The sequence below is a fragment of the Phyllobates terribilis genome, unplaced genomic scaffold (assembly GCF_046119375.1).
Source record: "Phyllobates terribilis strain yellow unplaced genomic scaffold, ASM4611937v1 Scaffold_3__8_contigs__length_932513732, whole genome shotgun sequence".
NCBI classification, from domain to species: Eukaryota; Metazoa; Chordata; class Amphibia; order Anura; family Dendrobatidae; genus Phyllobates; species Phyllobates terribilis.
Window position 1 is genome coordinate 187,364,050 of NW_027362763.1, and position 26,924 is coordinate 187,390,973.

The following is a 26,924-nucleotide window of genomic DNA, read 5'->3' on the forward strand; positions in this document are numbered from 1 at the left end:
GCCGATTTGACTAAGGGCCCCACTAGGTTCATGGCAATCCTCTCAAAGGTAAATTCTATCACAGGTAGGGAGATTAAAGAACTACAGAAATGGGAGGAGGGCGCGGTTATCTGGCAGGAGGGGCAGGATCTACAACAGCTCAGGATCTCCCGGTAACACCCTGGCCAGTAAAACCTCCTCAATATCCTCTCCTGAGTTTTCTCAACCCCCAAGTGTCCCCCCAAAACATGTGAATGGGCCATATCTAATACCCTTTGTCGGTATGGCCCTGGAATTAATAGCTGCTCCACTATTTCATCACCTCTTGGTTTGGTCACCCAATACAATAACTCCCCCTGAACTGCAAAGTGTGGGTACCTGGTGTCTGCCCCCGGCTCTTGAGCAACCCCATTACAGACAATAACATTGTTCCATGCCCCCTTCAAGGTTAAGTCCCGAACTTGAGCAGACCGAAAGTTCTCTCCTGTCTCCTCTAACTCAGGGAGGTCGGCCTCCTCGGTCATAGTCTCGTCCTCATCACCGGCAAGGACACTAAATGGGAACTCATCCCCTTCAGATGTCAACAAGGGTATTTCCTTAGGGACCTGGAATTTGTCCACATGACTCAGTCCGGTTCCTTTCCCCCACAAGTCCCAGAACAATGGGAAATCGCGCCCCAATATGACAGAATGTATCAGGTCCTTAACCACCCCGACCTCATGGGATGGGGCACCATAGTCTGTTCCCACTGTTACTGTGGCCACAGGGTAGTCCTTGGCGTCCCCATATATGCAGCGAACGCCCACAGTCTTGGCAAAGATCAGCTGGTGGGGAAGGTTGGCACTGATTAGGGTCACTAGACTCCCTGAATCCAACAATCCAAGCACAATCACCCCATTAACGGACACGGCACATGCCTGCATCCCTTTGCCAAGTCGACAGTCCACACTGCAGGTGGGATAAGCATAGTAGGAGACCCGTCTGCCTGGGCTGCAGTCCATGGGCTCAGGGGATATATGACACCTGGCGGCTACGTGTCCAGGGTTGTGACACCACCAACAGACTAGATCTTTAGAAACAGTCCTTGTGGCACCTCCAGTGGAAGTGGGACGCCCCCCAGTGGTGGCTCTAGACCCCTTCCGTGGTGAACACCCTTTTGGGTATCCCAGTATGGAGGAGTGACTATTTCTGGTTTCCCGAGGGATTTCTCAACCACCTGGTACCTCTCTACCAGGCTGATGAAGTAATCTGCCTTCTGGGGATCGCCCTGGGCAACCCAAGCCTGCACTGGCTTGGGAAGGGAGTGCACAAATCTATCAATCACCACCCACTCAACCTTCTGGGCCAGAGTGGAGGACTCCGGCCACTTCTGAAAGAGATACAGTAGGTCAAACATCTGCGAGTGAGGGGGTTTGGGGCATACGCACAATGGTGGACTCGTTGGGCTCTCACCACCATATTCATTCCCAGGCGTGCTAAGATCTCTGTCATTAGTTTGGCATATTCCTTGGCATCCTGCAGTGCCAAGTCATGATATGCCTTTTGGGGTTCCCCAATTAAATATGGTGCCAGAACCTCTGCCCACTGGTGGAAGTCTCTCCCAATCAGCCACCCTCTCAAAGACAGTCAGAAATGCTTCTACATCATCCCCGGGGGTCATCTTCTGCATGGCCCGTCTTACCACCTTCCTGACGTGGGAGTCATCAGTCGGCCCTGGGGGTGGGGCAGTTGCCCTGCCCTGGATGGCATCCACCAGAAGCTGTATCTGCTGTTGCTGTTCCTGCAGGTGCTGCTGCTGCGCCTTTTGCTGCAACTGGATCTGTTGTAACAACAGTTTGGTCGTCTCCTGGTGCTGCTGCTGGCTCTGCAAGTTCTGTTGATGCATCTGTTGTTGGCTCTGCACCAGGTGCTTAATGAGCTCCTCCATGCTGCCAGACTTCTCTGGCTGGCTGCCGGCTTTCACCCAGGACATCCACCGGTCTCTGTGGAAGGTACACGTGTTCCTGGAATCTTCCACGTACTCTCACATCAACTGTGGTAGGTCGACTCGCTCGGCTGCTTCCGGAAGTAGACTCAGGACCTGGGTTTTCTCTGCAGGCTCTATTATATGGCATAAAGCCTGCAACTCCAGCAAAAGTAAACACAGCCTTACTGGCAAAACAACAAAACAAAAGATAAACAATAGCACAGTCCATATGTGTGTGTGCGGTTCACCCACACAGGTTATGTCCAACCTCCAGCTCCTTCCTGAGCTATGGCTTGTCCAGTCTAGTGACCTTGCATCTCCAAACACAACACAGAGAAAAAAAACAGGACTGAACATTTAAAGCTTGCTCAGCCACACCCTGAGGTGGAGGTATGGGGAATATGGGGAATGACTTCCCTCCCATCTCTAATTCATTCCCATAAAACCACACCCTCTAAAAGAGTTACCCCCAGCATTATAACATGCTGACAGAAATTCAGTAGGTCTCAGTTCACACAGGAGAGCATCCTGAGTGGCACATACCTCCCCTCGCATATAATACCAGTGACTCTGTCACACAAGATATTGTGGACAATTGTAGCTTCCAACTTTGTGGGAGAAGTTTGGGGAAGGCCCTTTTCTGTTCCCCATATTGGTGCACTAGTGCACAAAGTAAGGTCCATGAAGTCATGGGATGTACTAGAATGGAGATTTTGAACCAGGAACTTATCATCCAACATCAGTGTCTGACCTGACAATTGCTCTTCTACACAAATAGGCAGAAATACCTATTATGAGTTATTCCAAAATAATGGAAGCAAAAAAAATGATGATTTCTTTTTTTATGTAAAACATACAAAAATATAATACAATCACAAATTCAATGCAGCTTCCATACCAATGCTTACCTGATCGCTAGTCTCTACACTCTGATCGTATCTCCACACACTGTAATTGCCTGCTCGGCCTGGTCCCGGTAATAGCAATGTATTTTTTTTATGTTCTTTCCTATTATCTTTGTAAGCACTGCACTGAGGCTAGGCAGGATCACTGGAGTCCACTGTTAGCCCATAATCGTGGCAGCATCAGTCAGGAGGGAATTTAGCATCTGCCTCATGGGGATTTTGTCTTACTCTGGATCAACAGGTTACGTTATAGGCTGAGTTTAATAGACTTATGTCTGCCTTCTACCTTAAAATCATGAAATTAAATATAATTCCATTAAAAGACTGCTTAACTGCACAATGGTCCCTGACATCATCTATTAATTGGACAGTGTGATTCATCTCTTTGAGAATTGGACAGTCTGACGGTGCGATGCCCCCTTCATGCCATTGCCATTTAATTACACATTAGTGCGTGTAGCGTACCGGACAGTTATGGAAGAGTCAGATGGCCGTATAACTCGGACAAGGAATGCAACGCAATGTTCTAAGTAGCCCTCGGCTTTCCCCACCCAAGTGTGACAGCTGCATAGAAATACATGATGCTGTCACGCTCGGAGGGGGAGAACCGACAGCCAGTCCGGGCATTGCGTTGTGATCCTCATCTGAGTTATACGGCCATCTGACTCTTCCCTTATACTGAGAGTGGCATTGCCGCCATGACAGCCTTAGTGCCCTTAAACACAATAAACACAATAGTCGTTGACTGCTTGGCGCTGCTGACACAGTGGCCAGCTCTCTTGCGAGTCATTTTGGCTGTCACTGTGGAGTTCTAACTGCACAATAATGATAAACATTATAATAATAATAGTTTACAAGGTTTCAAACATTTTACTGAAATGCTGCAATGTCTTCAAAATTACTGTCATTCAGTAAACACTTACAGTATTAGTAACAGAAGGCCCAAAATACTGCACTAACTTTAGACAATAATTTAACAGCTTAAAAATTGAGGACCAATAATAAATCTGGTCCCCATTATAAAGACATATTTTCCCAGTGAGGGCATGCATCTGGGTTTTTTTTGCGTTAATTCATATTAATTTGGTGACTGTACATTGAACTGACCCAAAAAGAAAGCACAACTTATGCCAGAATTCTGATGCAGCACCAATAGTAAATGTGGGTTGATGCTTTTCTTCTTTTCCCAGTCAGCAAATTGAATGGATTTAATATGAATAAAATATTGTTTTGCAGCAAATCACCCTGATTAACGTGTTCATAAGATTCATGCGCTCTATAAAGAAACATGTTCCGTAGATTCAAACTCTTTATTGGCAAAACTGGAATTTGTAACATGGAGCAATGAAAGCAACTTATAGTGGTAAAATGGTGGCAGCTCGATGACCAGATGTTCACTATCTTCTCAGCATTGATGGAACGAGCAAGCAGAGGCCAACGCTGTAGATACAAAAAGAGGGAAAAATTATTTTCATATTAAACGTCATTCACACTTGCTCTAGTAGAAACATAGAAACATGAGAGCTTCCATTTGTGTCCAGTGCCTTCCCAGGACTGCAGATTTATGGGCTCTCACTGATCCTGATGGATCTTACACTCTTGTTGCTCCATTAGTCCGTTCAACTGCCATATAAATTATATATACCATAGAGATTAGTGGAACAGTGAGGTTCTCAGCTGTTTCCATTTTTTACTCACTATGATGGAAAGTGGCAACTTCTTTACCAGGGACTGTAAATTCCTCATGTCCCAAACATGGCACTCCAGACCTTATAATATTTGTAAACTTTCAGCTACAATTATATACTTTTTTTGCTATCAGTACCTGTTCTTGTAGGACCAATTGGGGAATTTTTTAATACATATTACAAATCTGAGCACATTTTGCATTTTGGACACTCTATCATGGCATTTGAGAAAATATTTGACAAATAATAAAGCAAATGATTTATCAAATTTTCGGACAGTATATTTTGTACTGTTAACAGATGATTAATCACACTATATGTACCTGATTTGGGTAAGCAGTTGTTATCTTTGTACAAAGTTTTGTATAAGGGTTTGCTGAGTACATCATCCATAATGTCTCTATCCAGCATCCGGTCAAACTCAACCAAGCATTGTGTACGATCACTGAAGAGGAGGTCTTGGCCGTGACTTGAAGAAAACATCTGAAATATGTCCTTCTGAAATCCTTTCCGTTCATAGAGAGACTAAATAGAAGCAAATGTTGGGATTAGAAGGATATCAGAATAGTACCACATTTAACTAATTCCCCAATAGGAGAGTAAAAATGCAACAACTGGCACAGATATATTACATCCATATCACTGTGTATAATTCAATAACTAAGGCCACACAGTATTCTCAATGAAAAAATAATGTATTAATGGACTGAAACTTAACCTTAATTTCAATAATTAAAATTTGAATAGGAGCTGTTCTGCAGTTCTCAGCAGCGGCCACTACACATTGAACAGAGATTTGCTGTTCAGATCCATTGAACACTTACATCAAACTGCTGTGGTAGCTAATAGCGGCTGATCTGATGAGTGCTGGGTAGTGTTGAGCATTCCGATACTGAAATATCGGGTATCGGCCGATATTCGCAGGATCGGAATTCCGATACTTAATTCCGATACTTTTGCAATATCGTATACCGGAATCGGAAGTTCCCATAATGCAATGAGCCATTTTCATTTTATTCAGCCAATGAGGATCCTAAGAAGTGTGGGCACATCCTGTTAGGCATGTAGGCATCTTAACTAATGGCATGGCTGTGATTGGCTGCTGAAATGATGTCATGATGCACTATAAAAGCCGCCGCCGCCATTTTGAGCTCACTCTGCTGTGAATTCAGTTAGGGATAGGACGCTGTTGTTCTGAGGGACAGTTTTAGCTACCTATTTGGTCTATTCTGCTTTACCCAAGCTACTTTATAAATCGCTGTGCCTTGCAGTGCTAGTGCACAGTTCTCTGTGCTGTTCACCGCTTTCTGCAAGGTCTCTGTGTGTAAGTGCAGCTCACCCTGTAGTGTGTGCTTCAACCACGTCTGGTTGTAGTGCACTCAGTGTGTGTCACTGCCTCATACATTGTCCTTTTTTGCCAATTCATAATTTTTCCTGATATCTCCTATTAGTGTGGTGGTTCCATCCGTATTCAGCTAAATTGGTTCCAAACACACTATATAGGAGTAGATAGAGAAATTTTTTTGGTCTTGCAGCGCTAGTGCACAGTGCTCTGCATCTGTACTGTTCACCGCTGTCTGCAAGGTCTGGTGTGTGAGTGCAGCTCACCCTGTAGTGTGTGCTTCAACCCCGTCTGGTTGTAGTGCACTCAGTGTGTGTCACTGCCTCATACATTGTCCTTTATTGCCAATTCATAATTTTTCCTGATTTCTCCTATTAGTGTGGTGGTTCCATCCGTATTCAGCTAAATTGGTTCCAAACACACTATATAGGAGTAGATAGAGGAGCCTTTCTGCAGCACTCTGCCCTGCAGCCCCAGCCAGATTAGTATTAGCCTATTTTTTGCAGCCTCATCTATTGCATTGTAGGTTACCTTCCTACATTGTAATAGCTACAAAAAGTTTGTGATACTATCGTTATTACATCTTTAGGCACATCCAGTGTCTTTTTGTGACAAAAAAAAACTAAATAAAGTTCACCAAACACTCCACTTTACAGTTGTGTAGGCCACATTAGCTCATATTAAAGTCTAGTCCACACTTTATAAAATTAGTGTTTCTTATACCTGTTAGCAGCTGTTCAGGAATAAGCACACTAAGCCCTTAGATGAAGAAGGCAGGGAGTAAGGCATGTGGTCGTGGGCGTGGGCGTGGAGTTTCTGCAGGGAGAGGACGTGAGGATTCTGTGCCTGCAGGGAGAGGACGTGGGGATTCTGTGCCTGCTGCGGGCACCAGTGACTCAGCATCCCCCAGTTTTACCAGGGAACAGTCCTTTATGCGCAGCTTTGTAGGAGCTAGCCGTACCCCACTGCTGCGCGAGGACCAAATTGAAGCCGTTGTCGGATGGATGGCAGCTAACGCATCGACTTCAATTAGTTCCAGATCCTCTCAGGTCCTGAGCACTGAAGAGCACCCATCTGTCTCTTCACCACCTGCCAAATTGCCCAGGCAGTCAGAGAGCCCTGGACAGGAGCCATCTCTACTTCTGTTCTCTGAATCTCTAGGCTTGGAAAGAGGGGGCCAGCCAAGCAGAATTCTAGAATTTGAAGAAGAGGTAGTATGCAGTGATGCGCAACCGTTTTGTCTCTCTGAATCTGAAGAGGCGGGTGGGCCAGTGCCTATGGTCAGCAGCACACCTCAGTACGCATCTGATGATGAGACTCAGGTGCCACTTTCTGGTGCGTACTGTGCTGTCGAGACTACCCAGGAGAAGCAGTTGTTTGAAGAGGGTGGTGTAGATGATGAGGTCCTTGACCCATCATGGCATGAGGGACAGGAAGGTGGTGGGAGCAGCTCTGAGGAAGAGATTCCCCGAACGGCCCAAAAAGGAGGGAGAGGGAGGGGGCAGACTTGGTTGCCTGTAGCCTCCACTTCGGCACCCATTAGGAGCATGGCTCTTCCAAAATCCAAAGCGGGCGCTCCCAAGACTTGCAGTGCCTGGTCCTTTTTTGACACAGTTGCAGATGACATTTGCTTTGTCAAATGCAAGCTGTGTAATCAGAAGGTGAAAAGAGGGAAAAGTGTCAGCAACCTCAATACCACAAATATGTGGAAACATGTGCGGACCAAGCACGTGGTGAAGTTACAAAAACACACTGAAGACCTAGGCCAACCTACAGCGCCACCTACCACCTCTTCAGCTCGTGTTGTAGATTCTTCCTCCAGCTCACACACAGCTGGTTCGGCTTCCTCACAGGATCGCCATGGAAGAATCTCTGGCACTGTTGTACAGAGACACAGTGTAATTCCACCCACAGCACCACTTTCCCAGTCATCCTCACACTCCCAGGCCAGTCTACAGCCATCGTTAGCACAGGCATGGGAGAAAAGGCGCCCATACTCGGCAAACCACCCCCGAGCACAGGCTCTGAATGCTGGCATTGCTAAACTACTGGCCCTTGAAATGCTATCATTCAGGCTGGTGGAGACTGACACATTCTGTAACTTTATGGCATTGGCAGTCCCACAATACAACGTGCCCAGCCGCTTTTATTTCAGCAGGCAAGCCGTCCCTGCCCTGCAACATCATGTGGAGGGAAAAATTAAACATGCACTACAAAACGCCATCAGTAGCAAGGTCCACCTGACCACTGATGCGTGGACCAGTAAGCATGGACAGGGACGATACCTTTCCCTCACTGCCCATTGGGTAAATGTTGTGGAGCCGGGTACAAATCTTGAGAGTGGCGCTGTACGTGTTCTGCCAACTCCAAGGATTGCAGGAATCCAGTCTGTACACATTGACTCCTCCTCATACTCCAGTTCCTCTGAATCAGCGCTGCAGGAGCCGTCACGGTCTACCTCCACATCGACCCGTGAACGGTTACCTGTTATGATGACCGATATGAGCACAGCCGTGGCCAAACGTCAACAGGCCGTATTAAAATTAATTTCTTTGGGGAATCGAAGCCACACAGCGCAGGAGCTCTGGAATGCCATCAAGCAGCAGAGCGACATGTGGTTTGTGCCAGCGAATCTCCAGCCAGGCATGGTAGTGTGTGACAATGGCCGAAATCTGGTGGCAGCTCTGAGCCTAGGCAACCTCACTCACATCCCATGTCTGGCACATGTGCTCAACTTGGTCGTGCAGAGTTTTTTGAGGGACTATCCGGATCTTGATGCACTGCTTCACAAGGTCCGCATAGAGTGCGCTCACTTGCGGCGTTCCAGCAATGCAAGATCACGCATTGCAGCTCTGCAGCGCCGATTACGTCTTCCGGAACATCGCATCATATGTGACCTACCCACCAGGTGGAATTCAACGTTACATATGTTGGAGAGGTTGTGTGAGCAGCAGGCAGCAGTAATGGAGTACCAGCTGCAGCAGGCGCAAACAAGTCGCAGTGCGCGCCGTTCACACTTCACCACCACTGAGTGGGCCTCTATGAAGGACATTTGCCACGTTTTGCGTGCCTTCGATTATTCCACGTGGATGGCGAGTGCAGATGATGCACTAGTCAGCATGACTATCCCCCTTATCTGCCTGCTTGAAAAAACACTGCAAGCACTAAGGCACGAGGTTTTGGAAGAGGTGGAGGATGAGGAGTCACAAATGCCATCTGCTTCTCTACAGTCTGCGCAACGTGGTTCCTCACAAAGGCCTAGGCAGGGGACACTTTGTGAGGAGGATGAGGAGGAGTCAATGGATGAGGAAGACATCTGTCCAGAGGAGGGAGGTACACAATGCTCTAGTAGTCAGTATCTAGAGCGAGGGTGGGGTGATGCAGAGCAGGCAGAGATCACGCCTCAAGCAGGGGACAGCGTTTCTGGGCCAGTTGGCAGTCTGCAGCACATGGTTGATTTCATGCTGCAGTGCCTGAGAAACGACCGCCGCATCGCCCACATTCTCAACACGGCTGATTATTGGGTGTCCACCCTCCTAGATCCTCGCTACCGGGACAACTTACAAAGCCTCATAACACCGTTAAACCAGGAGCGTAAAATGCGGGAGTACCAAGACGCACTGGTGCATTCCATCATGTTCTCCATTCCAACCGAGAGCAGTGCTGCTAGTGCTTTACAAAGCAGCTCAGTGCGTCGAGGCAGTGGAGGAAGCTCTGCACAAAGAGGGAGCAGAAGCAGCGCCTCAGCACAAGGCAAGACCAGTATGGCCGAAATGTGGCAAAGTTTTGTGTCGCCGCCGACACAAATGTCTACACCATCACAGACGGCTCCAGTCAGCAGGAGGCAACGTTTCCGTCAGATGGTGACAGACTACATGTCTTGCCCTCTTAGTGTACTCCCAGACGGCTCTTCTCCCTTCAAGTTTTGGGTCTGTAAGCTGGATACATGGCCAGAGCTTAGTCAGTATGCATTGGAGGTGCTAGCTTGCCCTGCTGCTAGTGTATTATCGGAACTCGTCTTTAGTGCCGCAGGTGGTGTACTAACAGACCGTCGCATGCGACTATCCTCCGATAACGTTGACCGGCTTACTTTTCTCAAAATGAACAAGGCCTGGATCTCTCATGAATTTGCCAGTCCTCTTCCAGAATAAATAATTGGTTGGCAACAGTATCCAGGTCTCCTGTTCTGTTCATGTTTCTACCACCTGAACTGTAATCCCTGAGCTCCAACACCGCCAGTTGGCGCTCGGAAGTGCCGTCTGCACAGTCAACACTTGCTGCCATGTTATTGGGGTTCAGTAGAGTCAGCTGTTCCCCTGCTGTTCGGACGGCAATTTCTCCTGCTCTGTCCACATTCTCACTACTACAGATTTTAAAGTTGCTCCAATTACACCTCTGGCTCCTCTGTTTTCAGTATTATCCCTGAGCTCCAACACCGCCAGTTGGCGCTCGGAAGTGCCGTCTGCACAGTCAACACTTGCTGCCGTGTTATTGGGGTTCAGTAACGTCAGCTGTTCCCCTGCTGTGCGGACGGCAATTTCTCCTGCTCTGTCCACATTCTCACTACTACAGATTTGAAAGTTTCTCCAATTACATCTCTGGCTCCTCTGTTTTCAGTATTATCCCTGAGCTACAACACCGCCAGTTGGCGCTCGGAAGTGCCGTCTGCACAGTCAACACTTGCTGCCGTGTTATTGGGGTTCAGTAACGTCAGCTGTTCCCCTGCTGTGCGGACGGCAATTTCTCCTGCTCTGTCCACATTCTCACTACTACAGATTTGAAAGTTTCTCCAATTACACCTCTGTTTTCAGTATTATCCCTGAGCTACAACACCGCCAGTTGGCGCTCGGAAGTGCCGTCTGCACAGTCAACACTTGCTGCCGTGTTATTGGGGTTCAGTAACGTCAGCTGTTCCCCTGCTGTGCGGACGGCAATTTCTCCTGCTCTGTCCACATTCTCACTACTACAGATTTGAAAGTTTCTCCAATTACACCTCTGTTTTCAGTATTATCCCTGAGCTCCAACACCGCCAGTTGGCGCTCGGAAGTGCCGTCTGCACAGTCAACACTTGCTGCCGTGTTATTGGGGCTCAGTAACGTCAGCTGTTCCCCTGCTGTGCGGACGGCAATTTCTCCTGCTCTGTCCACATTCTCACTACTACAGATTTGAAAGTTTCTCCAATTACACCTCTGTTTTCAGTATTATCCCTGAGCTCCAACACCGCCAGTTGGCGCTCGGAAGTGCCGTCTGCACAGTCAACACTTGCTGCCATGTTATTGGGGTTCAGTAACGTCAGCTGTTCCCCTGCTGTGCGGACGGCAATTTCTCCTGCTCTGTCCACATTCTCACTACTACAGATTTGAAAGTTTCTCCAATTACATCTCTGGCTCCTCTGTTTTCAGTATTATCCCTGAGCTACAACACCGCCAGTTGGCGCTCGGAAGTGCCGTCTGCTCAGTCAACGCTTGCTCCAGTGTTATTGGGGTTCAGTAACGTCAGCTGATCCCCAGCTGTGTGTCCGGCAAATTCTCCTGCTTTGTCCACATCCACTGTACTACGGATTTAAAACCTCCTCCAAATACACCTCTGGCTCCTCCGTTTTTAGTATTTACCCTGGGCTCCAACACCGCCAGTTGGCGCTCAGAAGTGCCGTCTGCACAGTCAACGCTTGCTCCAGTGTTATTGGGGTTCAGTAACGTCAGCTGATCCCCAGCTGTGTGTCCGGCAAATTCTCCTGCTTTGTCCACATCCACTGTACTACGGATTTAAAACCTCCTCCAAATACACCTCTGGCTCCTCCGTTTTCAGTATTGTCCCTGAGCTCCAACACCGCCAGTTGGCGCTCGGAAGTGCCGTCTGCACAGTCAACGCTTGCTCCAGTGTTATTGGGGTTCAGTAACGTCAGCTGATCCCCAGCTGTGTGTCCGGCAAATTCTCCTGCTTTGTCCACATCCACTGTACTACGGATTTAAAACCTCCTCCAAATACACCTCTGGCTCCTCCGTTTTTAGTATTTACCCTGGGCTCCAACACCGCCAGTTGGCGCTCAGAAGTGCCATCTGCACAGTCAACGCTTGCTCCAGTGTTATTGGGGTTCAGTAACGTCAGCTGATCCCCAGCTGTGTGTCCGGCAAATTCTCCTGCTTTGTCCACATCCACTGTACTACGGATTTAAAACCTCCTCCAAATACACCTCTGGCTCCTCCGTTTTCAGTATTATCCCTGAGCTCCAACACCGCAAGTTGGCGCTCGGAAGTGCCGTCTGCACAGTCAACGCTTGCTCCAGTGTTATTGGGGTTCAGTAACGTCAGCTGATCCCCAGCTGTGTGTCCGGCAAATTCTCCTGCTTTGTCCACATCCACTGTACTACGGATTTAAAACCTCCTCCAAATACACCTCTGGCTCCTCCGTTTTTAGTATTTACCCTGGGCTCCAACACCGCCAGTTGGCGCTCAGAAGTGCCGTCTGCACAGTCAACGCTTGCTCCAGTGTTATTGGGGTTCAGTAACGTCAGCTGATCCCCAGCTGTGTGTCCGGCAAATTCTCCTGCTTTGTCCACATCCACTGTACTACGGATTTAAAACCTCCTCCAAATACACCTCTGGCTCCTCCGTTTTCAGTATTATCCCTGAGCTCCAACACCGCCAGTTGGCGCTCGGAAGTGCCGTCTGCACAGTCAACGCTTGCTCCAGTGTTATTGGGGTTCAGTAACGTCAGCTGATCCCCAGCTGTGTGTCCGGCAAATTCTCCTGCTTTGTCCACATCCACTGTACTACGGATTTAAAACCTCCTCCAAATACACCTCTGGCTCATCCGTTTTTAGTATTTACCCTGGGCTCCAACACCGCCAGTTGGCACTCAGAAGTGCCGTCTGCACAGTCAACGCTTGCTCCAGTGTTATTGGGGTTCAGTAACGTCAGCTGATCCCCAGCTGTGTGTCCGGCAAATTCTCCTGCTTTGTCCACATCCACTGTACTACGGATTTAAAACCTCCTCCAAATACACCTCTGGCTCCTCCGTTTTCAGTATTATCCCTGAGCTCCAACACCGCCAGTTGGCGCTCGGAAGTGCCGTCTGCACAGTCAACGCTTGCTCCAGTGTTATTGGGGTTCAGTAACGTCAGCTGATCCCCAGCTGTGTGTCCGGCAAATTCTCCTGCTTTGTCCACATCCACTGTACTACGGATTTAAAACTTGCTCCAATTACACCTCTGGCTCCACTCTGTTTTTAGTACTTACCCTGGGTTCCAGCACCGTCAGCTGGTCTTCGGCAGTTCCATTGGCTCTTGTACCTTCTGCTACCCATCCGGGTTCCAGTACCGTCAGCTGGTTCTCGGCAGTGACTTTGGCACGGGTACTCCCTCCTGCCCAACCTGGTTCCAGCACGCCAGCTGTTTCCGGGTAGTGTCAACGTCACTTTGCCTCCAATGCGTTGTCCTGTCGTGTTGCGGTCGGGTTAGCCGACTCTATGGTGCCTGCAGTTTAGGTGACTCCTATGTGGGCTGCGGGATCTGGCAATGAAGGCTGGTTCCATAGTGCCAATAGGACAAGCACCCCCTGTAGGACTGTGGGTTTTGGTAACTGCGGCCGGCTCGCGGCCTTGAACTTTTTTTTACATGGGTACCTTCTGCTACCCATCCGGGTTCCAGTACCGTCAGCTGGTTCTCGGCAGTGCCTTTGGATTAGGTGCCTACTTCTCGGTATCCAAGTTCCACCAACGTCTGCTGGTCCTTGGTAGTGCTTTCTGGCACAGGTACCTCCTGCTTAGTAACCAAGTTCCAGTACCGTCAGCTGGTCTTCGGCAGTTCCATTGGCTCTTGTACCTTCTGCTACCCATCCGGGTTCCAGTACCGTCAGCTGGTTCTCGGCAGTGACTTTGGCACGGGTACTCCCTCCTGCCCAGCCTGGTTCCAGCACGCCAACTGTTTCCGGGTAGTGTCAACGTCACTTTGCCTCCAATGCGTTGTCCTGTCGTGTTGCGGTCGGGTTAGCCGACTCTATGGTGCCTGCAGTTTAGGTGACTCCTATGTGGGCTGCGGGATCTGGCAATGACGGCTGGTTCCATAGTGCCAATAGGACAAGCACCCCCTGTAGGACTGTGGGTTTTGGTAACTGCGGCCGGCTCGTGGCCTTGAACTTTTTTTTACATGGGTACCTTCTGCTACCCATCCGGGTTCCAGTACCGTCAGCTGGTTCTCGGCAGTGCCTTTGGATTAGGTGCCTCCTTCTCGGTATCCAAGTTCCACCAACGTCTGCTGGTCCTTGGTAGTGCTTTCTGGCACAGGTACCTCCTGCTTAGTAACCGAGTTCCAGTACCGTCAGCTGGCCTTCGGCAGTTCCATTGGCTCTTGTACCTTCTGCTACCCATCCGGGTTCCAGTACCGTCAGCTGGTCCTCGGTAGTTCCTCAGCTTTCTTGTACCTTCTGCTACATTTCCAAGTTCAAGCTTTTTGAAATGGTTCTTGGTAATCACTCTAGATCTCCCTGACGAGGATCCTGAAGACGAGGACCCTGAAGACCAACCCTAAGAAGACGAGGACCCCGAAGACGACGACCCTGAAGACGAGGACCCTGAAGACCACCCTGAAGAAGACGAGGACCCTGAAGACCACCCTGAAGAAGACGAGGACCCTGAAGACCACCCCGAAGAAGACGAGGACCCCGAAGACGAGGACCCAGAAGACCAACCCGAAGAAGACGAGGACCCCAAAGACAAGGACCCCCGAAGACGACGACCCTGAAGACCACCCCGAAGAAAACCAAGAAGATGACCCTGAAGAAGTTGACCAAGAGGACAAAGAAGAGAAGACAAGCACCAAGATGCAGAAGAACAAGAGACAGAAAACCAAAAAGCAGAAATACAAGAAGCTGCAGAACAAAAAGCGGAAAAACATTAAGCATAAGACTAAAAATCAGAGCAAAAGATAATATCTAAATTATAAGCAGAAGATGACTAAGCAGTGTATGGGGGGTGAGTCCGTTCCTCCTCGTGGTGCCCCTGGAAAAGACCTGCTGCTGCAGGCCAAACTGAACGCGGACAAATCCTGTTGTAAATCTTTTGTGACGGGCAGAACGAAAGGTGTAATGTCCAACCTTTTATAGATAACAACTACAGGAATGCCTGCCACAAATAATAATATGATGAAGAAGAAGAAGATGAAGAAGATGAAGAAGTAGAATATGAAGAATGTAAAAAAAAAGAATAATACGAAGAAGGTGAAGAAGAAGAAGATGAAGAAGGTGAAGAAGAAGTGGATGAAAAAGATGCTGAAGATGATGAAGGAGAAAGTGTGGGAGAAGTAAAAAAGAAGGTGAAGAGCATGGAAGTAGTGAAACATAAATATCTGACAAAATCTAAAAATACTTAACATAGTCAATATTTCCGTAACTCAGAACGTCTTAAAAAAAATATTAATTCCTGCTATTCCATTTGATTGGGCTAAACCTCTATGCCTTTATTGTCTCCCCCACCTCCCCCAATACATTCTACATTATTCTTAGTTGTTTTCCTTCATGTTGAATTAACCTACAAGGAAAGAAAGGGTTTATTTTCATTCCGATATTTCTGTCCCATTGACTTGCATTGGTTTCCGGTATCGGAATCGGCGATATCCGATACTTTTTCGGTATCGGTCCGATCCAATCCGATCCGATATTTCCCGATATTGGAAGGTATCGCTCAACACTAGTGCTGGGTATCGAACCGCCACTGATATGACATCAACGACCCAGTTGATGGAGAGGTCATCTATATGAAATGGCCGGACAGCCCCTTTAACATTAAAGCCGGGGCCACACGAGCGTAGATTCTCTCATGAGAGAAAATTGGATATATTATGTAAATTACACACTTGGATCAAACCCTGATCAGAGTTTGATCCGAGTGTCAGATTAGTGTGATCTAATTCTCTTGGATGAGAGAATTACAGCACAGGTGAGGGAAGATAGAAAACAAGATTTCTCCATCTTTCCTCTTTCTGTGTATCTGACGCGCCCCCTGGGCCTTGTTTGGGGAATACCCGGAGCCGGATCCGTTGGGGGTGGTAGTCCTCGTGGCGGTGACCCGGTCCGTGCCCAGGGTGTCAAACTAAGTGGCGATGTTTTTAGTGGCAGATGTGATATTGTTCGACTATGCCACCCGTTGAATGCGGTTATGAAACCGCCGCTGCAGGGCAGACCGCTGAGGCCGGTGGTACGGTTGTGCAGCGTGGATAGTATAACCCCCAACGGGAGGGGTATGGCCTCAGGGCAGCGGACGTGGATGATGGGGATGGTAGAATTGCACGCAGGCACCAGGAACCACTCAGAGACGGTGCGGTGTAGTTCAGGGTCTTTACTGGTGACAAAGATAGACCCTCCCGGGAGTACTGGCTAGCGGTCGGGGTCTGGTCAGTCCGTGAGCAGACAGGGTCTCCCCTGGCCAGGCGGAGTTGTAGGCCTCCCCAACTAACTGTACTCTTCTTGGCTACCTTGCTAGAAGCGGGTAAAAGTAGCCCACGTCCCTGAGTGTACCGTGTGGTGCTCACCCGTATGGCCGGTGACTCGGGGCCTTCTGGTAGCCTCCGCTCCACGACGGCGGTGCTAGTCCCTTGCGTGTGACCGTGCCTTCGGGTTTCTTGGCCAGAGGACCTGAAATCCCCTGCCGGTCGGTTTCTGCTGCTGGGTATGGAACAGTCCCCACAGCCTCGGACTCCGTGTCCGGTGAGATCTCTTTAGCCAAGGCGAGCTATCTAGCTTCCAGCCTCTGGCACTCACTCCTGCTCCTACAGAGCTCCTGTTGTCACTTTCCCTGCAACTGCTCCACACCAGACCAGACTGTGTCTCTGTCTCTGTCTGTGTTCTTTTCTAACCCCACCTCAGCCCCAGTTTTTATACGGGAAGTTCTTCCCCTCCCAGGACTGGGCAGGAGGTGTGGCATGCTTAGGATTCCTGACCAGAAGACCTCCCACCTGCTCACAGACGTAATATTGCTATTACTGTGGTAACCAGACCCCTGGGGTTCCACATTCCCCCCTAGTAAAATTTAGTATTCCGGGACTAAACATATATTTTTTTTTTTGAAAACATAACAGGGTATAAACAGGAACAATACAATAAGGAAAAACATGTTAAAGTGGTCACGGCGTGTCCGCAACCGGGTGCAATTTTTGAAGCAAAAAGGGTGTCCATTTCACCAAAGAACAGGGAGCCGTAACCATGTAGGGGTCTGTCCTGCCCCGAGTCTTTAACAGTCTTTAGTCCGTTCCTGGGTTACGCTCCAAACATATATACAATAGAGTTCTAGTAAATCCACAAAAGATACCTATAAAATAACTGGAAAAACATAATTATTTACAAGCAACAGTAAACAGGTAAATATTAATAAAACAGTCTAAACACTTTAGATCCTCCAACGTACGGGCAACTGGCCTCTAGTGGCCCTAGTAGACCTACGGAGCTTACTGACCGGTCCTGAGCTACAGGGTGTAGGAGCTGTCAAAGGTAAGCTGGGCAGCTGTCTACGGACTCTTTGGCTCACTAGGGGCACGGCAGGCTCACTATAAGCAGAGGGTCGATTCTCCTGGTCTGCTTGTGTGGGGTCTTCTGCCTCCTGGACCGGCTGCTCTTCCAGCTCTACCTGTTTTTCCGTAGGCACTTGGGATGCTGGCTGGAGGAAGGTGAGGACGGGTACTACAACAGCACCATTTACTTGTGTCCAAGATCGAGGGAAGTCTCCGAGTACAGTACTGACCATCTCTTCCCTTTCCTCTGCGGGTCGAGGGTTTTCTTGATCTTCTTCAGGGTTTCGTAGTTGCTCGGGACACTTCTTCAGGTGATCTCGGGAGACAATGGCTGTGGTTTCTCCTCCATCCTTACTGATTGTTCAGACTTTCGGGTTTTCATGGCTTGATGGCAGTACGGTGTACGGGTCCTTCTCCCACTGGTCGTCCAACTTGTGGAGCCGTCTTTTCCTCTTCAAGACCTGCTCTCCAGGTACCAGGGGAACAGCGGGAGCATACTGGTTGTAAGTCTTCTCCTGTCTTTCTCTTGCTTGACGGAGACTTCGCTCAACGCTCTCCTGTACTTTCCGGTACTGCTGCTGCCTCTCTGTGTCCCAGTCTGCTTCTGGTGAAGTGTCCTCGGGTGTCAGGACTCCCATATCCAGATCAACAGGCAGCTTACCAGGTCTTGCTCTCATTAGGTAAGCCGGGGTACAGTTGGTAGAACCTACAGGGATGTGGTTGTATAGGTCCACCAGATCAGGCAGTTTCTCAGGCCACAGACTGCGTTCTTCCAGGGGCAATGTTTTCAGAAGGTCTATCACCACCTGGTTCATCTTCTCGCAGAGTCCATTGGTTTGCGGATGATAGGGTGTTGTTCTTATCTTCCGGCAGCCATACAGAGTGCAGAACTCCTGGAAGACTTCCGCTTCAAAGGCAGGTCCTTGGTCCGTCAGCACCTGCTCTGGGTATCCGTGTGAACGGCAGAAGTGCTGCTGGAAGGCTCTAGCTGCTGTTTGAGCCGTTAAGTCCTTGACGGGGACTACAACCAAGAACCGGGAGTAGTGATCCACGATGGTTAACGCATAGACGTAGCCACTTCTGCTGGGGGTCAGTTTTACATGGTCCAAGGCTACCAGTTCCAACGGCTGCCTGGTGACGATGGACTGCAGGGGAGTCTTCTGGCTGGCACGGTCCTTCCTTCTTAGGTTGCATGGGCCACAGTCTCTGCACCACCTCTCGATGGTTCCTCTCATGCCTACCCAGTGGAACCGCCCGCGCAGCAGGAACTCCAGCTTCTTCCATCCGAAGTGCCCAGCTCCGTCGTGGTATGCCTCCAGTACCATTGCCGCGTCTCTTCTTGGCACCACTACTTGCCAGACCAGTTCATGCGTCCGGGAGTTAACCATTCTGCGGCACAACTTCCCCTTGTAAAGGAACAGTCGACTCTTCTCAGCCCACAGTTGCTTGGTCTCCTCCGGAGCGTCTGGGTCAAGGCGGGCATCTGGCTGAGTCAGCATCTCCTTCACCAGTCGGACGGCGGGGTCACTGTCTTGCGTTTCTGCCCAGTTGTAATGAGGTAAGGGGTTGAACGTAGCGGATTGCTTACCCCTTACACGGTGGGAATACTGGGTAGTCCCATGACGGTGAAACGCGGGGAGTTCAACTTCTTCCAGTTCCCCTGGATCTTCCCCTACGTCCGGTAGGTTTGGCATTCTGGACAAGGCATCCGCGTTGGTATTGGAGCGTCCTGCCCGGTATTTGATCGTGAACTCATAATTGGACAGGCGGGCCATCCATCTCTGCTCCAGGGCACCGAGTCTTGCAGTGTCCAGGTGTGTCAACGGGTTGTTATCCGTGTACACGGTGAACCGGGAAGAGGCGAGGTAGTGCTTAAAGCGTTCGGTGACTGCCCACACCACTGCCAGGAACTCTAGCTTGAATGAGCTGTAATTCTCAGGGTTTCTTTCGGTGGGTCGCAGTTTTCGGCTGGCGTAAGCCATTACCCGTTCTCTCCCCTGCTGGATCTGGGACAGTACGGCTCCCAGCCCGATGTTACTTGCGTCGGTGTAGAGGATAAAGGGCTGGCTGTAATCAGGGTACTCCAGGATTTCATCCCCCGTGAGGGCCATCTTCAGCTGGCGGAAGGACTCTTCTTCCAGCTTCTCCCATCTGAAGGGCGGCTTCTGGTTCTTGGCCTTCCTGGACTGGCCTATCAGGAGGTCCTGCATAGGAGCTGCCTTTTTGGTGAAACCGGGAATGAATCTTCGGTAGTAGCCTACCAACCCGAGGAACTGCCGCACTTCCTTTACGCTGGAGGGTCTTGGCCATTCCTTAATCGCGGTGATCTTATCAGGGTCGGGGGCCACTCTGTCAGCACTCACCACGTGTCCCAGGTACTGCACTTTTGGTTTTAGCAGGTGACACTTCGACGGTTTCACCTTCAGACCGTAGTTTGCCAGGGCTTCAAACACCTCCGCCAGGTGTTTCAGGTGGTCCTCGTAGGTTTTGGAATAAACTATAACATCGTCCAGGTACAGCAGGACCGTCTCAAAGTTCCGGTGTCCCAGACAGCATTCCATCAATCGTTGGAAGGTTCCTGGTGCGTTGCAGAGTCCGAACGGCATGCAGGTAAACTCGCTAAGTCCCATCGGGGTGGTGAATGCGGTCTTCTCCCGGTCCGCCTCTGCTACAGGAACCTGCCAGTACCCGCTAGTGAGATCCAAAGTGGAGAAGAAGTTAGCAGATTTTAAAGCAGCCAAAGACTCCTCTATCCTTGGTAAGGGGTACGCATCTTTGTGTGTGATATGGTTGATTTTCCGGTAATCTACACACATTCTCATAGTGTTGTCTTTCTTTTTAACCAAGACTAGTGGAGCTGCCCAGGGGCTACAGCTATCCCTGATTACCCCAGCCTCCTTCATGTCTCTAAGCATCCCCTTGGCGTGTTGGTAGTGTGCAGGGGGTACGGGTCGGTATCTCTCCTTTATGGGAGGATGGTCTCCCGTGGGGATGTGGTGTTCTACCCCCTTTACTCGCCCGAAGTCTAGCCGGTGTTTACTAAACACTCTCTCGTACTCTCGAACCACCCGATAGACTCCCTGTTTCTGGTGTGAGGGAGTGGAGTCAGTACCCAAATGCAGTTGCTGACACCAGTCCTCCATTTGTTGCTTAGAGCCGTTACCTTCCTCTGGATGAGATGGAGGCAAGGGTTCCATGGACTGTACAGAATTTTGGTTGATGGTATACAATTTGGCTAGCGTAGCATACCGGGGCAGGTACACTTCCCTCTTCCCGATATTTATTATGCGAACGGGCACCCTCCCATGGCGTACATCGACCACCCCCCGTGCTGTCAAAATGGTGGGCCTACTGTCTGAGTAGACGGGTTCTACCATTGCTTGGTAGTCTCTACCTCTGAGACCAATAGCTGCCCGGCACCAAATCATCATTTCACTTTTTGGGGGCATGGCAATAGGGAAAGGGTCACACATCCTCACGCTACCAATCTCACCACCGGAGAGTTCCACCTGTTGCCGTCGCATCAGTGCCCGGATCTCTTTTTGGAGCACTCGCTGCTGGCCGGAGCTGGCGTTCTTGGCAACCTGCTGTAAAATAAGAATCACCTCTGCAAGACAATTTTCAATCACATTAGTTCCTAGAGTTATCTTTGGGTGACTCTCGCGCTTGTCAATGTCTACAATGATCAGTCCCTGTGCTGCCAGTTCGACTTTACCGATTTTAATGGTCATCTCTTTAAATCCGATCTGTGGCACGGGCTGACCATTGCTGGCGATGATACTCAAGTCGTCGTCTGGGTAGCGGGTTATATCCGAGTCATTCCAGTACTGCTTGAAGAGCACGTACGGGATGGTGGTGACCTGTGACCCGGTGTCAAGTAGGGCACTCATAGGAATGCCATCCAGTACCACAGGCAAGACTGGACGTCCTCCTACGTATTTATCACGCCAGTTTGATGGGCCTGGTGATCTTATTCCTAGGGGTTGGCCCTCTACCCCAGGTTGTGCCAGTTTAAAGGACAGTACCTTGCCATATGTCCGGGTTGATTGCAGCGGCGGCAGATGGGTTGTCCGTCCTTGTTGTATCGGTCGCTGGGTCTTCCTCTGGCCGGTGGGGTCCTCCTTGGTCGGCGCCACGGGATATCCTCCGGTCCGGATGCCAGCTGGATCTTCCCTGGAGTAGAAACCTGTAAAGACTGCACAGTTCGGGTTAGCGCGGCAACGCTTTTAGTTAGCTCTTGGACCTGATGGTGCAGGTCTGTAGCCGGGTCATTGTTTAAAGCCTGCGCATCAGCTCCCACAGGCCCTGCCGACAAGGGCGCCGTCTCCTGGTGGTAAGTGGTAGCAGGGCGTTTGTGGGTCACAGCGCCACCTGGTGCCGGTTCTCGGAGCACCCGGATGGCTCTGTCCTTGAACTGTGCAAAGTCCAGATGAGGGTCCTGTAAGGCCATGGCCCGCAACTGGGTTCGGTGGGCATTACAATGTAGACCCTCTATAAATTGTTCAGTCAACAGTTTGTCTTCGTTTCCCACGCCGTCAGGGTCGGCCTGCTTAATGGCTCTCAGGGCCTCTTGTAGGTTTAGCGCATAGTCCCTTATATTCTCATGTGCTCGCTGCTTGCACCCGTAGAATCTAAGCTTGATCTCGGCTGAGGTACGGGTATCAAAGGTGTCCTTCAGCCGGGCTAGTATCTCTGCGACAGTCCTCCTCCTCCCAAGTGGCCAGGACTTTACCTCCCTTTGGGCTGCCCCTGTTAATTGAGCCACCAGGATGCTCACTTTTTGCTCTTCTGTGAGGGGGTACACCTGGAAGAGGCTATCCAGCCTTTCTCTGAAGTCATTTAGGGTATGTGACTCCCCTGAGTACTGGGGTAGCCAGGCTGCCCCCGGGATGTAGGGCATGGTGAAAGGCATGACCGCAGCAGCGGTGGTGCTGGCGGTGGCTGTGGCAGTGAAGCTCTCCTCCGTATCCGACATCCTCCTCCCCCCTAGTGGACCGTGGCCTACCTTGCGATGATCCTCTTCCGTAGGCCGCGGCTCCGCAGTGGATCGTCAGGGTTGAGGACCTTCCGTCGCGCTCCTGTGACGTCGGCGTCTGCTGGGTTCCTTCCAGGACCTTACGCAACGTCCGGACGTGAGGCGGGGCTTCAGTTCTCGCGCGCTTTCGGAGTCCACGCCCCTCTTCTTCCCGCGCGGCGTCCTCGAGATGGCGTCCAACGGCGGGAAAACTCCACGGATGGCGGAAAGAAGGCAAAAGATGGCGTCGGATGGCGGGAAAACTCCACGGATGGCGGGAAGAAGGCAAAAGATGGCGTCGGATGGCGGGAATCTTCACCACAGGTAAGTTTAACAGTCTTTTTCAGGCACGCAGTACCCGGTGGTTGCGGGCACGAAATCCTGCCGACTACGCCAAAGTTGACGCGCCCCCTGGGCCTTGTTTGGGGAATACCCGGAGCCGGATCCGTTGGGGGTGGTAGTCCTCGTGGCGGTGACCCGGTCCGTGCCCAGGGTGTCAAACTAAGTGGCGATGTTTTTAGTGGCAGATGTGATATTGTTCGACTACGCCACCCGTTGAATGCGGTTATGAAACCGCCGCTGCAGGGCAGACCGCTGAGGCCGGTGGTACGGTTGTGCAGCGTGGATAGTATAACCCCCAACGGGAGGGGTATGGCCTCAGGGCAGCGGACGTGGATGATGGGGATGGTAGAATTGCACGCAGGCACCAGGAACCACTCAGAGATGGTGCGGTGTAGTTCAGGGTCTTTACTGGTGACAAAGATAGACCCTCCCGGGAGTACTGGCTAGCGGTCGGGGTCTGGTCAGTCCGTGAGCAGACAGGGTCTCCCCTGGCCAGGCGGAGTTGTAGGCCTCCCCAACTAACTGTACTCTTCTTGGCTACCTTGCTAGAAGCGGGTAAAAGTAGCCCACGTCCCTGAGTGTACCGTGTGGTGCTCACCCGTATGGCCGGTGACTCGGGGCCTTCTGGTAGCCTCCGCTCCACGACGGCGGTGCTGGTCACTTGCGTGTGACTGTGCCTTCGGGTTTCTTGGCCAGAGGACCTGAAATCCCCTGCCGGTCGGTTTCTGCTGCTGGGTATGGAACAGTCCCCACAGCCTCGGACTCCGTGTCCGGTGAGATCTCTTCAGCCAAGGCGAGCTATCTAGCTTCCAGCCTCTGGCACTCACTCCTGCTCCTACAGAGCTCCTGTTGTCACTTTCCCTGCAACTGCTCCACACCAGACCAGACTGTGTCTCTGTCTCTGTCTGTGTTCTTTTCTAACCCCACCTCAGCCCCAGTTTTTATAGGGGAAGTTCTTCCCCTCCCAGGACTGGGCAGGAGGTGTGGCATGCTTAGGATTCCTGACCAGGAGACCTCCCACCTGCTCACAGACGTAATATTGCTATTACTGTGGTAACCAGACCCCTGGGGTTCCACATATCCGCGGAAATTGGACTCATCCGAACGCAGTCCTATGTTTCACCCACAGACTTCGGTGAGTGCCATCCGATTTACGCAGCAACTCGCAGCATGCTGCAATTTTTTTCTCATGCCATCATCACAATCGAGCTCAGTATATAAATATACAGTTAAGGCTTAAGGGTTGAGACTGACATAACTTTTGTTTTTTTGTTTTTCACAGCTTGTTTCTTCAGTGTTTTTAGTAAAATGTTTCTATGGTTACTGAAGTGCAATTCAGCATTTCATAACTTTTTTTAACTTTTATTGACTAGTACATCCATGTTTATGCAAAGACTCAATATTTCCAGTGTTGTCCCTTATTTTTCAAGACAGAATATCAGCTTCTGGGCCAAATCCTCACCGATGACAATCCACTCTTGGCTAGTCAGTGCTTATCACAATTTCTGTATTTTTGTTTGTTCACACGATTCTTGAGGATTGACCACACGTTCTCAATTGGATTGAGATCTGGGGAGTTTCCTGACCACGGACCTAAAATTTCAATATTTTGTTCAGTGCGCCACTTAGTTATCACTTTTTCCTTGTGACATGTTCCCCATAATGCCGGAAAAAGCTGGATCATTTGGAGAAGTTGTTCTTGGAGGATGTTTAGGTACCATTCTTTATTCATGGCCGTGTTCTTACATAAAATTATGACTGAGCCCAGTGCCTTGGATGGAAAGCAACTCCACACATAAACGGACTCAGGATGATTTATTGTTGGCAAGACACAGGACTCATGGCAGCTCTCAGCTTTTCTTCTCCAGACCATCATTCTTCCAGATATCCCAAAAAGTCTGAAGTCTTTTACCCAGTCCTTTGCAGACCAATCCCTGTACTTCCTACAGAATGTCAGTTTGTCCTTGTTGTTTTTGTAAAAGAGAATTGACTTTTTTGATGCCCTTCTTGACACCAGGCCAGCCTCCAAAGCCTTCACCTCACTGTCTATGCAGTGCACTGACACATGCTTGCTGCTATTCCTGAGCAAGCTCTACACTGGTGTGTTGAACCAATCCTGTAGCTGAATCCTCTTTAGAAGACGGTCCAGGCACATGCTGGACTTTCTTGGGTGTCCTCAAGCCTTCTTCACAGCACTTGAATCTCTCTCTTTGCAGTTCTTGATGATCCAGTAAGACTGATTCAGGCTGAGTTCACACGATGCGTTTTTCATGCGTTTCCGTGGCGGTTTTGCAGTTGCGTAAACGCCGCGGAAACGCATGAAAAACGCATGGTAGAAAGGCAGCAATGCTCCCCAATTGAAATCCGCATGTGCTGTGCCCATGATGCGGATTTTCATGTCAATTAATTTTGCGGAAACGCTGCTCTTTTGCCGCCATTGACTTGCATTAGACCGCATGGAATCCGCATCACTGTATATGTTGATGCGCTTTTCATGCGGTCTAATGTGCGGATGGTACCCGGGTGTGGAGGAGAGGACTCGCATCCAGACCCAGGTACCATTAAAAAAAAAAGAATAAAATAAAAAATATATATATTCTCACCTTCTGACGGCCCGCGCAGCGCTCCTGCTTGATTCCCCGCACTTCGCGGTTGAATGAAGAAGGACCTTCGCTGACGTCAGAGTCATGTGACGGGTCACGTGACGCTGACGTCGGAAGGTCCTAAAGTCTTCACTGCCGGCAGCCGGGACCGAGCGAAGCAGGACACTGGGGGCCATCAGAGGGTAAAGTATATATTTATTTTTTATTTTTTGACATTCACACACTATATAAATCCATGCCGGTTGCATGGATTTATATAGTGTGAAGTTGACAAGCACTTTCCAAGTGATGCTAAAATCGCTTGGGAAGCGCTTGTCAACCCGCATGCGGAAATGAAAGTGAAGAACGCTTCATTTCCGCATGTCCCTGGCAGGAAACCGCATGTACAATCCGCATGTACAATCCGCATGTACAATCCGCATGTACAATCCGCATGCGTTTTTTCCTGCCAGAGAGATGCAGAAACGCTCAGGAAAAAATCCTGAGCATTTCTGCATCGTGTGCACATACCCTTAGGGGCAATCTTACAAGCAGAAATGTCCTTGCATGTAAAGCCCTTTTGATGCAAAGCAATGATGACTGCACATTTTTTCCTTGAAGGTAACCATGGACAACTCAAGACAATGATTTCAAGCACAAGCCCCCTTTTAAAGCAACTAGTCTGCTCTAATAATTCAATTTACATGACAATTATATCGGCTGCCTTGTCCTTGTTAACACTGTCTCCTTAGCTAATGAGAAGATCAGTGAAATGATGTAAGCAGGCCATTTCATGGAAGAGCTGACTTTCAGTAGAAAAGGGTTATTTGTGATTAGGTTAATTTAATAGCAAGGAATGACTGTGCAATTCATCTGATCACTTTTCATAACAAGCTCGAGTTAATGCAAATTGCCATTATAAAAGCTGAAGCAGAAAACTTTGTGAAAACAAAAGTGTGTGTCACAGCCTACAGAAAGGACTTTTGCTACTGTATGTGTAAACGGTTTATAAAAGAAAAGTATAATATAAACATATTATATAACACTACAATGTACTGTATGTTATATAGAAAAACTCATGTGAACAGCAAAGCACAAAATACACAACTTTTCACCGCGATGAAATGCATTTTTGCTTTAATTGCCTCAGCAACTCGCTGAGTCTAATGTGGTATCAGACACTTACTTGCTGATTGAGTGTAATTCGTACAACATCACTGAGACTCTCTGGTCTGGTAAAAACAGATTTGGGAGGAATGTCTAGAAGGTGGCATTTTTTGTAGTCGCTGACAGGGGCACGAGATCCGTCAGGACATAACAGCTCAAAATCTGTGGATTTTAAATCCTTTGCCCAAAGTGCCGGATTTTTACCTGGAGGACAAATAACATCACTTATAAACATTGTCCAAAAATATACAGTGAGAATCACTGGTATTAGTCAGATTCAGTCTTTGATACAGTATATCTCAAATATAGCTCAGATAACAGGAACACACAGCTCCTGCCTAAGTGCACATATAGAGGGGAGTACATAGAAAGCATATAGTCTCTTATGTTAAATGTATAAACATTTTAGGTTTTTATTTTTCATATTACAATTTACATA

General features: G+C 49.4%; 1 protein-coding gene across 1 annotated transcript in view; it reads right to left on the reverse strand.

The window, feature by feature from the left end:
- Nucleotides 1-4,146: 4,146 nt before the first annotated feature.
- Nucleotides 4,147-26,924, reverse strand: part of LOC141258993 (saxiphilin-like) — a 111,443-nt gene continuing 88,665 nt past the window's right edge. Inside the window, exons 18-20 of the mRNA XM_073674355.1 lie at nucleotides 26,505-26,689; nucleotides 4,862-5,063; nucleotides 4,147-4,290 (exon numbers count right to left, since the gene is read on the reverse strand). Coding sequence (XP_073530456.1) covers nucleotides 4,256-4,290; nucleotides 4,862-5,063; nucleotides 26,505-26,689 — 422 coding nt within the window. The 3' untranslated portion in view covers nucleotides 4,147-4,255. The remainder of the gene's footprint in view (nucleotides 4,291-4,861; nucleotides 5,064-26,504; nucleotides 26,690-26,924) is intronic.